Source organism: Anopheles cruzii, chromosome 2 (assembly GCF_943734635.1).
Source record: "Anopheles cruzii chromosome 2, idAnoCruzAS_RS32_06, whole genome shotgun sequence".
Taxonomy (NCBI): domain Eukaryota; kingdom Metazoa; phylum Arthropoda; class Insecta; order Diptera; family Culicidae; genus Anopheles; species Anopheles cruzii.
Window position 1 is genome coordinate 23,385,386 of NC_069144.1, and position 18,480 is coordinate 23,403,865.

The 18,480-nt window shown below is 49.1% G+C and overlaps 2 protein-coding genes across 2 annotated transcripts; both read right to left on the reverse strand.

The window, feature by feature from the left end:
- Positions 1 to 1,957: 1,957 nt before the first annotated feature.
- Positions 1,958 to 3,991, reverse strand: LOC128269426 (amyloid protein-binding protein 2-like). The gene has a single exon (XM_053006885.1). It carries the CDS (start codon positions 3,806 to 3,808, stop codon positions 2,315 to 2,317), a length of 1,494 nt encoding a protein of 497 aa, XP_052862845.1. The 5' UTR covers positions 3,809 to 3,991; the 3' UTR covers positions 1,958 to 2,314.
- Positions 3,992 to 16,672: 12,681 nt separating this feature from the next.
- On the reverse strand, positions 16,673 to 17,935 carry LOC128267282 (high mobility group protein DSP1-like). The gene has a single exon (XM_053004088.1). It carries the CDS (start codon positions 17,933 to 17,935, stop codon positions 16,673 to 16,675), a length of 1,263 nt encoding a protein of 420 aa, XP_052860048.1.
- Between the last annotated feature and the right edge of the window lie 545 nt (positions 17,936 to 18,480).

Consider the following 18,480-nt stretch of genomic DNA (forward strand, 5'->3'; position numbering starts at 1 on the left):
GATTTGGGCGATTGTTCCGCGCTTATCTCGCTCGCCGCCTGATGGCGATGGCAGCGCCCGAAGTGCCGATGAAAAGGTACATCCTTTTTCGGTACGCTGCGACACTGGTGGCCCACAATTTGACTGATGGGCAAAGTGTCGCAGACCTTTGGCCTCGATTTGCATACGCCACCGTCAGGCAGGGCAGTCCGGAACCCCGGATGGCAGAAACCGTCAATCGGTAGAACACGCTGTCAGTAACACTCGCGGGTTAAATGGGGCATCAACACATTGTTGCTCTGGGATGGGAAGGCCCGCAACAATGAGCTGACGGGAGATTCGGCCCAAAATTAACAATCTCGTGCCAACAAAGGCTGGCGCCCGCCGGTCTCCGGTTATCGTGTTTTACATATGTTTGTTGCAGTCTAATGGTCCGTTTGGCTGCTACAGTCAACAAACTGCAAATTAATGATGTTCCGAGAGAGCAAGAGAGAGAGAGAGATAGAGAGCGACATAGAGCGTGGTAGTGCACATCATTTTAGTGCATAATTTAAATGGTGGCCACATTCTACCCCACCGAAACCGGAACTGCCGGTACCGGCCGGCCGGGCTGCGTGTGTGTGTGTTGGAGCAGGGAACAAAATTGAATTATTAACTACTTGACCGCTCGACTCACGGTCCAAGCCATATGGCCGGGGTCGATAATTTATATGCGACCGACCAACCGGCGTGGCGGGCGGAAAAATGTTACGAAAGTACCGCTCGTCAGTTCTGTGGATCCTGCTGCTCTCTGGCTCCACTGAAGGAGGGTTCAACCAACAGGAAATTCAACCAACCAGAGCACGAGGTCCATAGTATAATGAAAATTCGATTAGTGTCCCGTCGAAAGTTTCGATTTTTCCGAAACACAACTCCAACTATCGATGCCCCGATGTTGCTTCTACTTGGAGTGGAATAACCTCGATGAAATAGCAACGAGTAGCATAATTTAACCAAAATCTTTTGGACATATCGTAGTCAGTTAACATGTGTGTGATATAGGTTTGAGCGGCCAAAGACAATTTGAACAGTAATGATAATTTCAGCAGTACCTCATTTCCGTCGATAGCAATATTTCGAAAAATTGAAGCGGTACTCAACATCAACAGAGACAATCAATCAATCATAATGATCAATGAGATCATTGATGAACAAATCTGGTCCTTTATGACGCAAAGAATTATAAAAAACGACACAAAACACCCCAATAGTATTCTTTGTCGACAGTTTGGCAATTTGAATAGCAAAATGAGATGGTCTAATGAAAACGAAACAATAATTTGTATACCATTTGGACTCAACTAACCTATTCTAAACTTAAAATTACTCTGAGCCTCCTAATGCCACCACCTTCCATTACGACGCCCTTCTTTGCTTGTAAGGCATATTGGCAGCAACTAAAAAATAGAAAATGAAATCGAAGCTCGTAGGATCACTGTTCGTGTTGATTGTCGTTGTGAGATAACCTTTTTCATAGCATTTCGTAGCATTTTCCACTGGATGTAAAATGAACCAACATTTTTCGTACCTGCAACAACAGAAACAAGCATTGCATACCGGGAATTCAGAGAAGCAAAATACTGCAAACTAATCCTCACCTCAAATTGTCGACCCCGGTTCCGAAGTACTGCACGTCGGTGAGTTTCTTTGAAAATCACCGACAGGCGAAGCTGCAACGAGTTTGGAGTGGTACCATCGTTCGAGGGAACGATCCTTTCAGATTTCTTACGATCGAATCTCTGTGGAAGATGTTTGAGAAAAAGTCGAAACAAACAGAACACGTCAGCACGGTGCCCTCCTGATCTTGGCCTCTGCAAACCTTGAACCTTGCGAAGGTTGAAAACAGGGTCCACCAACATCTTACCAATTCGAGCACGGCACACCGGCTCGGAATGACGTCGTTCTCCATTTTTTCCAAAATCCGATCGGAAATTGACGTAATTAAGCGAGAAGAGCTTTTGTTTGTTTTTATCAAGATTGTTTTCAAATGCTTACGTTTTATTAGACTTGAAGCGTCTTACAAAAATAGACGTCTCAGATTGGACTTTAGGCGGTAACGTCTCCTCTCTCTCTCTCCACCACTCGCTTCCTCTCCCGCTCACTCACTCTCTTAGGGTCTAGCTTTATCTTTAGGGGGCCTTTTTCGGCGGGGAGGTTTGGTGGGACCTTGCGCGCCTTCCTACTTCCTATTCGACAAAGTGGCGAACAAAATGGATAAAAAGAAAAACGTAGGAGACATAATAAACTGATCTCGGTGTCCTTCGAGATTTTCGCTCTGCTCCATCACACCACCCCATCAGCACACCAGCAGGTTCGAGGCCGCCGTCGCCGATGCCGCTTCCCTTTCGAACAACGAGTCCAGCTCGAAGAACTTCTCGCGGATTTCGTGCAGCGTAAACGGACGATAGTCCCGCTCGCGGGCCGGGTCACTCTCTTTGGTCTCCCGGTTACGGTCCGGTCCGCGCAGGATCAGATCACGGGTCGCCTCCAGCTGGCGGCGGATCAGCCGGCTCGTGGGCATCAGCTGGCGGACCAGTTCTAGGGCAGCGTTGGCGTGCCGGAGCGCCATATCGAAGCGGCCCGTGGTGTGCGACCGCAGGTAGAGACAGTGCGCCAGGTAGCCCTCCAGGACGACGGCGTGCGGGCTGAGCAGACCGTAAACGCGGCCGACAATGTCGAGACACTCGGTAAACGCGGTGGTCGCTGGTCCGGTCGCGTTCATGCGCAGCAACGCGAACCCGTACTGCTGAAGGACGTCCGCGTACCGGCGGTGCAGACTTCCGTAGTGGGTCCGGGCCCGCCGCACCGCCTGGCTGATCAGCATGTTGCCAAGGTCGTGGCGCTCCTTCGCGATGCAGAACTGGGCGATTAGCTGCAGCACCTCGATCACATCGCCGGCCGCCGCCGGCGTCGACTCCGCGCTCGCGTCCAGCGTCGCGAGGGCGCGCAGTGCCCAAAAATGGCAGCGAGAGAGATCGTGCACGTAGTAGTAGTAGCTCCCGAGCTGCAGGAACACCTTGACTAGAAGGGTGCCGGTGGGCGGTGGTGAACCATCCGGCCGCCGTTGCTGCTGCTCCGTTGCGTGAACGAAGGACAGCAACTTTTCGACGGTACTGGCCGCCCGCACCGTCTGACAGGCGCCGATCTGGGCGCGCAGCAGCTGCACGCGACACTTGGCCGCCAAGTGGCCGCGCGGTGACGTTCCGCGGTGCGCATCGAGCAGGCTCACCAGCTCTTCGGTCACGGTCAGAACATCGACCGCCGACCGGCACCAACCGGCCTCGCACAGGTAGTCACCGAACTTGAGCGTCTCCAGCACGCGCCCCATGATGGTGATGGCCGCCGCCGCCCCATCGCCGGTCTCCGCGGTCCGGCCCAGCACCGTGGGCAGGACCACCGTGCGCAGCATATCACAGTAGCGGTTAGCGAGGTCCTTCAGGACCTGCGGGCGTCCGCCCAGGGCCGCTTCCCGCAGACACTTCTCGAGCGTGCCCTGGTCCGGGGCGTACCCGTTGAAGAGCTTCATGAACGTCACCGGGTCGGTCAACTCGGCGCGCAGCGTCCCGCGCAGCTGCGGATAGCTGCACATCCGATCGAGGATCGACGTCAGCAGCGGAGCCGGCAGCAGTTGGAGCTGCTGCATCACCTGCTCGCTGCTGCGCTCGGCCCGCAGCAGGCTCTCGACGAACGCCCGCACGCACTGCTGCTGCAGCGAGGGCGAGTTCTCCGGCACAATCCGGATGCCGCTGAAGCGGGCCTTGTGCATCGTTTGGAACAGTTCCGAGATCATCGTCGTGCTATCGATTGACTACAGCACATTCACACACACGCGCACACGCCAGCTAGGACTTCGACCGCAAACTTTCGTGGTTTCCCCGTTTCTTCTTAGGATTAACAGGCTTTCTCCTGTTGGTTCGACAGATTGGTTCGCAAACAATATCGGGGCTTATCGGACAAGCAAACACACTCACGCGATCACTGATCAACTAAGCTCCGCAGTGCGTTTGCTACGTCGCTTTATACTAATGCTTTCTGGCGCACACACGCCCGGCGGGCCTCCAAAGACACGCACACACACGCTGGAGTTTGCGCGGTTGTTTACCGTAGTGCGTCGTGCCTCTTTCTTGTGTCTCTCGCTCTCGCCGCTGTGCGCGCCCATCAGCTCACTGTCTCACTCTGGCCCTACCTACCTGAACGATCGTGTGCGTAGCGTCAGGCTTGGATGATCCTCGGCCGAACCCACACTAACACCAGCATACTAGGGACAGATCTTCTCGCGCACTCGTTCTCTCTCTCTCTCTCTCTCTCGATCGTTCCTTCCTTCTCTACCATAGCCTTCGTTTGTTTTCGCTGAAAACGCGGTTTTTTCCCCAAAAATTCTGCGACCTCGACCTCTGAAGGTCGTTTGCCCGATTAACGGGTCACGATGACTTATATGCTATGGACTGTGACTTATGCTAATTACGGGGCGTCTGCTGAGGCCAGGCAAATGACAGACGATGGCTTTGACTTTTAGACAAAGGGTTGTCCCAAATCGCAATCTCTCGAACGAGCTCAAGCTACCGGCACTAACGCCCTCCGATAGGAGATACGCGGTTTGAAGTGCAAGACCTACGGAATGCATGATTCACTTTCCGTTTGCGAAACGAGATAACGGAAGACGAGGAATACGAAACATTGCGACACCACCATTCGGTTGCTGTTTGTTAGTGGCAATTGCGATGGAAAGTGCTAGAATAGAAGTATTGTTCGTTAATTTTAAAATCTAATACTTCAATGACGTTCCATCTTGGATCAGAAAAGAACAGCAAACGACATCATACAAAAAAAACAATCAATCTATTTGAAATAGTTACTCTATTATGGTTGTTGCTAAGAGTTCTTGCCAACAACTTCCCTACACACACATAACACTGTGGCCAAAAGGTAACGAGAATGTTAATGGTTTCTATTTCTTAGTCACTGGCATAAGTTCTGTATAAAACTATGCTTCAAAACGTTAATTAGTGAAAAGTAAAAGGGAATTCTTGGTTTTTCTTAATGTCTGAGACTGTTCAGCTAGGCAGTTCCATTAAACTTTGTGTGCGGTGTGAAATTGCTGCTGCCAGAAAGGTTGAAAATGTTGTAGAAAACCTTCGGTGAGCAAGCACTATCGAAAACAAGATTTTATAAGTGGTACAAAATGTTCGAAGAGGCACGACCGGGACGACCATCAAGAGCAATTGATGTCACGTCACTAAAATCAAAGAATTAGTGGTTCAATATCGTTGGTTGACACTTCCAGACCTTGATGACCTTGTTGGAATATCGAAAGGATCAGTGGAAACCATTTCGTTGGTGCTCAAAAACGTGATGTTTCGGGATCACATTTTCGTGATCATGTTTGGAAAACTGGATTTTCGCGATGCCCCAGGGCAACCGTCACATCCTATCTCGGAAGGATCGGAAGAGCGAATGGCAAGAGACTTCTACGTCCGATGAGATTGGGCTCGTATCGCCGGTTAACCTCCACTTTCACATGCGCAAAAATGCGCGGCATTGAGTGCCGCAGCTTTCTCGGCGCCGTAATCGATAGTAATTGCCGCAAATGCCGCAAAGGATTTTCCAAACCGCGCAGTGAAGGTGACGGTTTATTGTTGGCGGGGGCAGCCGTAAATAGGTACAGCCGAAAGAAGGTCAACAAATCAACAACAACAACCGCCGAGGGTCCGGATCGGATCGGCTTAGGGGGGGGGGCGGGGGTCGGGTCACTGAGCGTTTTGCCATTTTTTGCGCATCACTGTGCCCGGTTCCCTTCACCGATTCCGGTCCGCGTAGCGTGACGTGGCGTGCCGGGCGGTTAAACTGTAAACACCCTCGCGCGAAGGAGCGGCGCAAAAAAAGGTAAACAAACAACAATCGCATTCGCGGGAAAGGCAGACAGAAAGAGCAAAACAACGCGCAAAAGCCGATCCGGTGTGAACCGGTTCCCGGGGCCGTTCGGCGGGGCGCCATCCATCACTGCGATCTCGGCGCTCGCCACGTGGGATGATTAACTTCGATCGTGTACTGCTCCATAGAGCCGTGTTGATCTCAGCCAGCCTCTGTCGCTACGGTAGTAGTGGGGCTCGGTTCTAGTCTTGTCGCGCTGCTGGAGGAGATGCCGTTCCGGTCCGACCGGCGTGGTCGGCAAACAACATGACGACACATCGGCTGCCGATGGCATCAGTGGGAGCGGGAGTTTAGCATAACTAAAATTATTCCACTCTTCCCGGGCAGGTCCGCCATGGACTCCGCCGAAGCGGGAAGTTGTTTTCAAGCAACAAAGTGCAGCTCGGGCATTCCGGAACCGGACGAAGCAGAGGAGCGAGTGCCACCGGAGGTAGCAGGGCATTCATCGGAACTATGATCGGAACTCTGACCGGTTTGCGCAGTGTAGTAGCATAGCCGAGCCGTTAAGGTTTAGTTGTGCCGACGGCAGCCAACGATCGATGCCGTCATCGGCGCAAAACGGTGCTCTGTTCCAGTTTTAGGTGGGCTCTTGCAACGCCTATCTCGACACGGAACGATCCGCAGCGAGACGTGGCCTGGGCTAACGGTAACTGACTTACCGCCTGCCACCTAGTTTGTACCAGGCATCGTGGGCTCCACCGCTAGCTACTCTTGGCGGTTCGGAATAGGACAGACTGTTGGCTTGGTTTGCAGGCACAACGTTTGACAGATGGAACAGAGCTGCAGTTGGCCTTTTTGCATCCAGTCGTGCTCGCTGTAAGCGGCAACTACTGCAACCGGGCTGGGTGGGCCATAAATTCAGGCGCTCTGCTCGTTAACGATGACGCATTAGAATGTAGCGAGTGCCGAGTGACAATAGACGCGGGGGACCAGGACGCAGGGCGCCTTAATCGTGCGAAGGTCAAAACAGATGTACTTTATATGCATCCCGTCCATCGGCGCCGATCGAGCCGCGCATGACGCTCCCCTTCGGCGGCCCTATCGTGATGGCCTTGTGTGGAACCAGGAATTAGAGACCAGCTTCCGCTGTGCGCGCGGCGCTCTACCGGCTGTGTGGAATATTAAACATCGCTCACACACCCAACACACCTCTGGCCTTCTGGTCTGCTGGCCCGCTGAAGTGGCCGATCGAATGCCCAAAATCTCGATCGAGATGTCGATATCAAGGTGGCCCAAAAGGAAACGGCGACAAGAATCCCACACACCGCAGTAGCAGCAGCGCCTTCAAGAGCCCTTACGCCCTTGGGTCGAGTCCGTCAGGCAATTGATAGGTGAAATTACATCAGCCACAGTCCACAGAACGGGATTGAACCGGTTCGCTGGTCCAGCGCGGCGTTAGCTTAGGCTGGGGGAAGTCCGAGTCGCGATTTGAATTTTAGATCGCTAAAAAGTTATGATAATGGCGCTTTAAATGGTTGCACGTCGCTACTCTGTTCAGGTGCTTCGGTATGCGGAGTCGAGTACTCTCATGCGGGGTTCCATTACCCTTACTAGGCTATTGCTCATTTGTATCATTCAAATAAGCCTCTGGCGTTATATGCTTACCGTTCTTTTCGCAAAGTGACTCAACGCCCCGCATTGAATGATAGCATTTGAGATTGAAACCGAAATTTGGTCCATTCGTCCATTGGAGGCGCCCACACACCTTCCGAAGATCCTACCCGGAACAACAAGTCTCTAACTCCTACGATTTCCTCCGAGGATTCGGGCTGCATAACATGCCATCGAATCCGTGACTTCTGAGGGGAAGGATGGTACCCTGAATGGAGGTACGTGTCGTTTGGCACGAACACACCCACGTGACCGGGTACCTGGACCCGGTTCTAGCCGGCGTTTGCCACTTTGCACCCAAAACAAGTGCTGCAATCGGTCATCGCAAATCTATTAAACTTGACTCTGTTTCGAGCGCCAGCGTCTGCCGTTGGCGTACGTGACGGATGGCTAGCAACAGGACAGGAGGACAGGAGGATGGTGTAATGGAAAAAGTGCGCACCTTTCGACATGCTGGTGTTAATTTAACTTTCCTACCCTGGATTGAGGTCTGCGGTGTGTTGTGGGTTTGTTGAAACCACACGGCAGCCCTCTAATGGTCTGGACGCCCGTACTCCAGGTCCGCCTTTTGGACTCGAACATCTCTAACTCTTTTTACGCACCTAATCTATTTATCCTTTGTTTTTTTTTTTGCCCCCCATAGGCGCTCGGGAGCATTGAATGAATTACCACGGGACCCATCCGTAGCCCAACGCTTCTACCACCAACCTGCGGGCATCCCACTTCCGGAGTAGCCTTTGCTTGCCGCGGCATAGCACGGTCCTCGCTTGATAGGCACAGCCCGCGGCGCAACCAACGATGGAGCGGTGGACACTGCTGCTGATCGCTCTCGTCCTGCTGACCGGCGCAGGAGCCGTCGACCCCATCGGTACGTCCACTTACCTGAGGTTGACTTCGTTAAATATTTATCATCCTGCGCTAGCACGGTGCGTCCGGCCAACGCCGGGGCCTGGCGTCTCGCTTTTTTCGTGCACTCCAAAAAAGGCCAACCCACGCCCGTGGCGAATCAATTTAAAATTAGCGGTTCTGACTGCGCTACTATGCCAGCGACAATCACATCAGCGGGTGCCGGCAGGCAGCAGAGCGGGGCGTGGAAAAGTTGACCGAATGGAGTTACATAGAACGGGGGAGAGCCCCAAGCGCGAACCGTCGTCGAGGCTAATAAGATGAGAAAGTCAATCTTCATATTTTTATCCGCTTGGCACTTGCAGCGATTGAATCCGCGGCGTTAGCCAGCGAGCCTCGTTAAGTCCGCTTAATTGGGCCTGGCCAAGTTCCCGGCTAATCCCGTCGGCGAGCTGAAAGTTATCCTCTAAATAATAGATAATAAATAAAGTTTACGGTACTTTCGGGAGCACGCTTTTTCACCTCTCGCGTGGTGGTTCTAAGCTCGCCTGGCTCGGCTGGAAGTTTCCACAAATTCCAAGAGGGATTTAACTTTTCAACAATCCATTTCAACGCTTATTACCGTCGATTGGGGCAGATTTGCTTTCATTCAATCACTCGGCACTTCTTCCCGATGATACAATCGCCGATGATATATTCACTGCCATTCGCGCAGTTTTCGAGTAGCGAATTCGAGCAATATTTTTTGTGCCGATTTCGATGAATCGGCAACGAAAGGATCCAGAATTTCTCGCCGTTGTCCATACAATTTAATCGACACCGGACCAAGCACGAACGCCCACTTTGGGCTTTAAGGCACTTTGGCTGTAACTTTCTCAATTACAACAAGGGTGTGCGTTTAGAACAAAGTTTTCCGTGCTCAACATTCCCGAGCAAATAGTATGTAAGTCGGGCTCACACTCTGCCCTGAACCTTAATCGCGGGGAACCTTTTTGTGTCCGGCTTAATTTTGGGCCCACAACAACCACAACATCATTCTGGGGTCACCAGCTACACCGACAACCGTTACAATCGTTCAAGTCTGTCGCATTACAAATACGATCAGCCAGCCAGCGGCAATCAAAGCCCGAAGTCAGCCGAGGAAGGTGTGTGGTAAACAATAAAACTTCCGGAGCAAAACGGCACAGGATCCGACCATTTATTGCTACACACCTTCGGTCGCGACCGGGTTTTCCATATGCTGCCGCCGTCAGCGGATTGCGCGTCTCCCAAAACTTTGTCCTGTTTTACGGCACAATAATTAACCCCCGGCCAGTGCGAAGGTCCCGCACGGATGTTAGCGGCACGAAATTAAAAAAGTTTCATTATTGGTGCCGGAGAACCCTTGCCGAAAATGGCCGGGGGCCATGGAAGCTTGGGAACCAGCTGGTTCCAGCACGCCACAAACAGCTGCCATTTTGTGTTGTACATGTCGCGTGTCATCAGATCGTGCTCAGCGAAAATGAGGCCCAGCTCCATTCCGGTTACGCTAACCGGTGAAACAGCGAAGCCTTTCGATCCCTTACCAACATTTTCTTTTGATAGATTAATCTCAGTTTTCGTACACCGTTTGCTCCACTAGGTTGATCTGAACGTTGCGTTGTTTCCATCCGCACCTTGATGGGTCACGTGAAGTTGAATCCAGCACGACTGACTGACAAACACTAAAAATGATCGTCCTTACTGTTCGAAGCTAATACGAAGAGGTACAACTACAAGACAGACATTGTAGAGAGGTTTAAGTCCACTTCTAGGTTTAGGTCCAATAGTTCCCTCAGCATGGAACGAATAAAAACTGCATCACTTTAAGGTTATCCCAAAACTCTTGGTAAACCTTTCCACCTCATGAAGGGAATGGTAGATGCTGTGACTCTGTAGGCTTCAAGCACAGGTGAAATTGCGTTGGAACTACTCCTACCTTAAGAAATGCGTTACTACCATTATGGACGAGGATCGACAGGAAAAAACAATGTCCCGCATGATAGGCTGAAAGCTGTACCGTGCGTTGGACCCTCGTCAGCCGGTAGTTCTTCGGCGAAGAACCCAGAAACAGACTGTGACTGACGGTAGCCACCTCAGTGGGACTGTTTCGTAGAGGCGTCTGGCCCAACTCGCCCTTCTATTGAAGTCCGACCCATTTTTGGCCAGATCCTTAAGCTAACCGATTTTTTGAAGTTTTGGTCACCGCGTTTTTTTTTTTGCAAATGGGAACGGGTGAACAACCGATTGAAGTCGCCCACAGTTCCCAGCTTCGAGGCCGTAACCTCAACGGCCGGCCAGACGAGGGTTCTACGTGGCTTATCGTTGACACGTTGAGCTCGGGCGAACTCCGAGCCGAACGGACCTGAATAAATCCTCCCGCCGAAAATGGGAAATCCTTCCGTTTTGGTTGGAGCCAAAAGGAAAGATAAAGATAGACGGACAGCGAAAAAGGACCGAACGTCACAGTGTCCCCCAGTTCTGGGAGGCGATAAGCGAGTGAAGATATTTATGCAAATTGGATTGCTCTTGGACGTCCTTTCTTCCAGGGGAAGGATCTACCAACCCCACCGGCTGAGACCGAGTCCCAGAAGCTGCGAATGTGTGTGTGTTTGTGGTTTCGAGCAGCGCTTGTATGTCGATGAAATAGTAATTTGTACTCATTTGTACCCAAACCTCTCTAGCAGATTGCGAAAACGCTTACGCACGATGGCAGCGACGTCCCCTCGTATCAGTTGATCACATGTAAACTACTAATGTGAGCCCAAAAAATGATTGCGTTTTATGAGCGCAAACATCCGTCCCGAGACCGTAGCAGAATTTGTTTTGGTGCTCCCTATTTTAGTTTTGCCCAAAAGCGGTCCACAGACGAGCACTTTAACTGCTGGAAATGTGCGATCTGCTCCAGGCCATCCTTTAACACACCAACCGGTTGATCGTCCAGGGTCCAGAAGGAAACGACCAAAGCAAACACTGATAGGGCCGTGGGCCGCAAAAGCAACGGAACAGAAGATTACAACCCAACAAAAGGAAGGATCAACTCTCGGGACACACACACTCAGATTCTTCGTTGGAAATTGACCCACCGTGTGTCCGTTTCTACTCCTGTTCGGCTTTTATTGGAATAGATAATTTCCAAAACCTACCTGATCCGGCCAGTGTACCTGCTGCGGTCACTTCGGTGAACGCCTAGCCCTAATTGAAATGTACCGTTTTAGTTGTCGATTCTCGTCAATTTTCGGCAACAATCTTTCACTGTGGATTTTTGAAATTCCATCGTAGGTACTGCTAGATAGGCCAATGCGACCGCGTGCTTCGATTGGTGGTGGGTTTTTTGGTAGGCCCGTGCGTAAATGATCGTTTTTTCACATTTGCTTTAACATCTGACCCGGGATGTGTGTTTGTTTTATGCCGTAGCCTATGTCAATAGTCGTTACAGTTCTACCCTCCGATTCCGACGAATTTTATTACCGATGCTGCTTTAATCTGATCATCCCTCTGTGCTTTTACCCTAGGAGGGACTCCTAACAATCCTTTCAACCAAAACCAACCAATACGTGTTACCGTCTCTTAGTTTTTGTATTTGCTGGATTGCTTAATGTTTCATAGTTCCTTGTATTGATATTATTGTTCTATGGGTCTTGTCATCCCGGTAATATCGCTTGATATTCCCCATTGTGTGGAATCATTTCTATATTGTTTGGTTTTTAGTACCAAATTTCCTATTTCATGTAGAGAATTTCTATTAAAATGTTTTATTGTACAATTCTTTTCTAGTGTTTTTTCTAGTTTAGTTCTAATCTCGCCGCATATCGTTTTTTTATTTCTGCTTTGATAATTGGTTCATGATTTCTATTATGAATTGATTTATCTGCTTTCGATTTTGTTTGTTTATGCAAGCAAGCAATTTTTGCTACTACATTGGGTTTGATTGTTGCTTGTTTTCTAAATTTTCTAATCATCTTCCTTAAGCATTCAATCTGCTATATAGATCCCATGTCCACTTACACCGAACATCGTGTAATTTTGATAGTTTCGCAGCTTCCATTGATTCCTTAGCCCCAGTGAGGGTTTCGTAGGTTCGTTTACTGTCTGCCTTTCACATTTCATTGATTACTGTTTTCAGGATGTGATTTACAATCGCCCTCAGGCAGTTCCGTGTTTATCCGTATTTTAGGCGACACTGAACGACACCACAGTCGAGCTAATCGTTCGCAAATGATCCAATCTCGCCGCCATTCTACGGACCAGCGACAGGCGGCCTTCTGATCTTTGGGGCGCGAACGAAAAGAAAAATTACTCTCGTGCCGGCCGAGAAGGAGCCAATTGCCACTGCTGCTCAAGGAAACGAACCATTGGCGCCATTGATTGGATCGTTTGATTCGTTTCCGTAATTAGAATGATTGAAAATGGTAAATGGCGGCCCAAGTTGGCGGCGAGCAAAGAAAATTAGGCGTATTTTCCACTCCATTTCCGGCGCTTCCTGTGTCACCTTCCTGTCGCCGGGGCCGCGGTCAGGGCCTTCCTTCCGCGGTGTAAGGAAACCTCATCTCCGTCGGATCCGTTCGGACGGATATTATTTATGTTGCCTCATTTTTCAGTCTCCCGTTCATTCTGAGGAGGGCGCAAAAATAACATAAAGCAACGGAGATAGCATTTAATTTGTTGTGCCTTGTGTGTGCTGCCGTCGCGAAGTGACGGATCGACGTGAAGTGTTGTCATGTTCCCCGACCGACGCCCGCGCCGTTCGGATCGTGTTCCGTGTGTTTGCTCGGGCCCTAGAGACAATTTTCTGTTCCACCTCCGGACGGGGCCGGCCTTTAATTTTTCGAACCGTAGCTGTTTTCTTTAAGAAGCCCAAGAGATCGGGAAGTACTCATTCGCGCGCGAAGAGGAATAATAAAACATTTGAAATGGAAAAGTTGTTCGTCATCCGTTCCCTCTTTGAGCCCGATGTTTTTCTTATTTCTCAAGTAAAGCGACCGCTTTTGATAAGATTTTCCCGAGCAGCAAAAAGGTGCAGGATAAAATATTGTAATCATTTGAAGTGCAATTTAATAAAAGGAGATGCATATCGTCGAGAATATGGTCGGTTCAAGAGTATGGTTGGTTCTGTTTAATCTGGGCTGACGTAATTTACATTCTAATTACAGAAACCTCTGATTGAAAAACCAAAAGAAAAATATACTATACCGACGTCATCTACTAATGTCGCTCAATGTTCATATCGGTTCAAAAGGATAACGAGACAACACATTCGATTCTATTCAGAAGAGGTTAGAACAGTTACGCGATATATTTTATTGCTGTAAATTGGAGTATCGTTAACGATCTTTTCCAGTAGCAATCGATACATATCATTTTCTTACGGGATACGAAGGGGAAGGGGATACGAAGTTTTGGCAGAAAACGAAAACAGCTTATGCATCAAGCAAGGTTACCAAAATATGTAATTTTCAGACGTACAGAATGCTCCCGTAGAACCTCCGGGTTTCTTTCTAAAGCATTAAACCACAACCGCTCTGCAGCGTTTGGCGATGCTGCCCTTAAAGAGTACAACATCAAATCAATACCGAACCCCCGCGTTTAAAGCATTACACGAGGTACATGACATGAAGAAATCATAAAACATGCCCTCTGCCTGTTGCCTTCTGCCGTCGTCGGAGTACGAAAAGGAGAAATGATAAATGTATTCCACTTGCAACTCGTTTAGCAACACATTTGTAGCGACCATGATTTATGAAGTCATCACGAAACAAGGGTTTCGATTCATTTTTTTCATTCCTTTTCGGCGTGTCGTTTGAAAATAATCTCCCAAAACGAGGTGAAAGCTTCCTATTCCGGGTCGGGAAACGTGAAATCACAATACACTTCACTGATCCTGGCATTCGGAAGGAAAAAAGGCACGACTGGTGCTGGATCCGTCGGTCGGCAAATTATGGTTTTTCTCACACGTTCCAATAATATCACGTAAACTGCGGTGGTGCCGTGTTCGATTCGCTTTCCACTTTTGCTCTTCGCGCAAAAGCCCAAATGTTATTTCTCGTGCAAACTGAGCTTGGCGTCTCCTGAGGTGGACAAATATGGCCGCATAGTTATCGTTTGATTATAATTATGTTTATTAAATTTATGTTGGGCCATGTGTTTGAGAAATAGATTGAGATGAGATTAATAGCATTTATGATTAAGCACGTTTATTCATTCAGTTAAATTTGCCAGAGCAAACATTAAAACGAAAAGACAGCGAACAACAGACCTTAAATCGAAAACCGAAAACAATACTTACTCGGCAACTACGAAACAAAATACGAAATTCATTCGTAAAATCCACAAACATGTACAGGAAATAGTATTCCCAAGATGAGTGTTATGGTTTGTTTAAAGGCTCCATATTTTATTAAAATAAGAACATCGTTCCGCTTACTTATGTTATATGCTGCAAAACATTTTATATTAAGTAGAGTTGAACTTTTAAAGTCAAATACATTTCATCAACCGTTTCATTTTTCAATTCTTATTCCATTTAATTTACCGATACAAAATGATTAATTTCCGAATGTTGCTGCTTATAGAATGTCATATTATTGGCCATCATCTTTTTCCCACTGTTCCCTACACAACATTCACAACGAACGGCAGCAGCGTTTGTGTGTGAGTCTCACCTTTCGAAAACCTCTTTTCAATGCCTCCCAAATGCTCTGGAGCAACATTTCGCCCATTTGTCCTTTATTATTGGCTGAGTGTCTGCACAAGAAACCAATCGCTGTACACCACCAGCTCGGCACCCTCTGTCACCGCCCCCGTAGGCCTTTCGTGGCCAGAAAAATTACGTGCCACCCCACCGTCGGTCGAGAAAAATAATAATAATCCTATCAGGACGGACATTCCTGGGCAGGTTACACTTCCTGCGGCTCGGTCGAAGGAGGAAGCCGTCTCTCGCGCACAAGTCGGGACCATCTTCAGAACCGAAACGAAGCGAAACGAAACGGAACTGGCACTGGGATGGAACGGAACAGCTGAGGGGGACGGTGGCCACAGTTTTTCATCATTTAATGTCGTCACCGTCGACGGACATCGGAATGGCCGCCTGGTCGGGCGCAAGAAAACCGACGCGCCAGCGATCGAATGGTTGGTTTTTCTATTCGTTCTCTTGTGGTTCGCCTTCTTTGGGCGACGGCATCTCCGGGAAGCTGAATGCGGGTTCCGAAAATGGTCTCCGGCTGTCGTTATTTTTATTTCAAAGGCCCGTACCGGAGGACGACGACAGGTTCTGGGTTCACATCGTCCACTAGAGCGTACATTTTCCGGACACCATTTTATCACTCGCCACACCTCAGTCCGAGAAGCTGTCGGCGGGCTGTCCACCGGTGGATCTACTCCGGCAGCCGGACCGGCGTAGATAAATGTCTCACCAGCAGAACAATTTGGCAACAAACTGCAAAAGAATCTGGTTTTTCTCTTGACCCACGGCCAGACTACCTAGACATTCTTCGACTGCAGACACGAACAATATCGGGACCGGCGCTGTCAAGAACCTCGGGCTAGACCTAGGCTGTTGGAAGAACGATGAAACTTTATCAATTTCCACTGGCAAACATTAATTTCGAAATCAATTTTCGGAACCGGGCTCTGGGCTCATCTCTTGGCGCGATTAATCTCCGCCACAAACACAGCGATATTGTGTTAGGCTCAACCACTGCGGGGGTACCGGACCACAATCATATTTGCCGTGATCTTATTTACACGCCAGATAGAAAGTTTTCGACCAGAACTGATATACGAGCGTCCGTAAGTCTCTCTGCCGGTTGAATTCCACGTTCCCCGTTCCAGGGTACACAGCACCAACTGGTTTTTCGCTTCTGCTGTGGCAGATTCAACTACTTCTTTCCTTCCACAATTTTTAATTTTTGGTTAAAGTTAGTAGCGGTATTCTTTCACTGTTTTTCTGTTGCCTTTTACCTCTTTGTGGTTTTCTATCTGTCTGTGTCTATTATTACTTGACTTATTGTTATTACTTGTGTGACGATGTTCGACGGACTATAATATGCTTATTATAGTAGTGTCTTATCTTATACTGTATAGTGTTAGTTAATCCTCCTCTAGTTCTCTCTACTCTTCTTTGTTGCAGAATTATTTTGTTGAGTTGATTATGTTCTCGCATTTTTCTTGATGTTGAAGAAATATGGTGGAGTTCGTGATTTAATATCATCATTTTTTTAAACTTCTTAACAATAAAAAAAATATAAATTTATTCGTTATCATCCTCTTCACTATCTTCATCATCGTCGTCATCGTCGTCGTTGTCATCGTTCTGCTGTTGCACGGCGGCTGCTGCGGCAGCAGCAGTTGCATGATGCACCTGAACGACATGAGCCTGAAGCTGGGCCGCCGCTACTTGTGGCACTAGTGGAGGAAGGAGGAAGGAAGGAGGAAGGTGTGGCTGAAGACCGGCCTGTTGCAATTGCTGCGGCAAGTTCAGTCCTGGTGTTCCTCCGCCCTGTTCATTTTTACACCTTGACTTGTATTCGGTCATTTCTTGTTGATATCGCTGTTTATCTTTCGCTGCCATTTGTTCATATTTCTGCTTGATTTCAGCGTTCAAATCTGACCATCTTCGACCCAGCTCCTTAGCGATGTCACCCACGCGGTATGTTGGATTGAGGGCTTTAACTTTGTTTCGCTCATCGTGACAGAACCAGAAATATGACGACAGCGATCGCTTCGGTGCGTTCGGATCCTTGCGCTGCTTCCGTTTCTTTCCGCGTCCAACAACTGCGCCATTCGGCGGAACGTAGTTTTGCATCTCCAGCTCAAAGCGCTGCTTGTCTTTTTCGGCCATTTCGTGAAAACAGCGCTTCTCCTTGTCTAGCATTGTCTTCCATCGTGCTGCGCATTTCCGCGAAAATTCAGCAAATATGACTTGTTCCTCGGGATGCTTCTTCCTATGCTCATCTCGGCAGGTTTGTACGAAAAATGTGTACGCCGTCAAGCGCCGTTTTGGCTTATCGTCCTTCACCTTACCTTGATTCTGAAGTTCTGGTTGCTGTTGCTGCAATGAGTTATCGAGTGCGTTCTGGCCACCCGGGTACACCCACTGGGTGGTGGGAGCTGTGCTGGCCATCGTAGGTGGGTCACCGGGACGTGCAACCACCGTGCTCACACCGAGCCCATAGTCATACGGTGCGGTTGAAGTAGACACCGTCACATCGGTGCTGATCGGGTTCTGGATATTGTTGATCATTCTATACGACAACAGCTTCTGCGTTATGGATGTGGATGTTGTGCTGTTGATTCGAGCGCTATCGTTTTGTTGCTGCTGCTGCTGCTGCACAGCGGCCTGGTGCTGCTGCACAGCGGCCTGGTGCTGCAGTTGGGCATGCTGTTGCTGGTGGTGTTGATTGATTAGATGCTGATGGTGCTGCAATGTTTGTTGCTCCGTCGACGTGATACCATTCGGCCACCAGACGGCGTCCTCACGCGAACCCCAAGCAGCCCGATGGTGCTCCGACATCTTCTTCTGCTTCTAATCGACACACGCGTACATGCACGTTCGCGCCACACACACAATCCTGCGTCGGTACCACTTCCGGTTGTCACACAGAGGTACAATCACACAACCCTCAATCAACGCGATCGCTGCTTCTGATGTTCCAGTCTTCTTCCGTTCGATTAATGTGTGCGGGATTTCAGAGTACTACGCCACTTCTGGAGCTTGCTTCTTCACTCAATTTTCAACTTGCATCCGATGCAATAGTTGCACCGTACCAGAACTGGACCGAAAAATGCAATAGCCAATAGCTGACAGCCGATGGTCCCTATATCGTGTTTTCTTCGGATCAACAATGTTTTCGAGTCGAGAACACTGTTTAATTGTTCTTACACACCTCACGTTTTCGAAGTCATCCACTACCGGCACACACTTATGCCAAGGATGTTTGTCTAGTTCTGAAAACGATACTCAATACTGCGTTTCGGGATGTCCTTGTTACGCTCGTTGTGTGGTGAAGTTTTGAACTCAGGTCTCTAGATAGGGCGTTCCGCCGAATAATTTTTGGC

Excerpts from the sequence above, each read along its gene's own strand:
- LOC128269426 (XM_053006885.1), bottom strand. The coding sequence starts at position 3,808 with ATGATCTCGGAACTGTTCCAAACGATGCACAAGGCCCGCTTCAGCGGC.
- LOC128267282 (XM_053004088.1), bottom strand. The coding sequence starts at position 17,935 with ATGTCGGAGCACCATCGGGCTGCTTGGGGTTCGCGTGAGGACGCCGTC.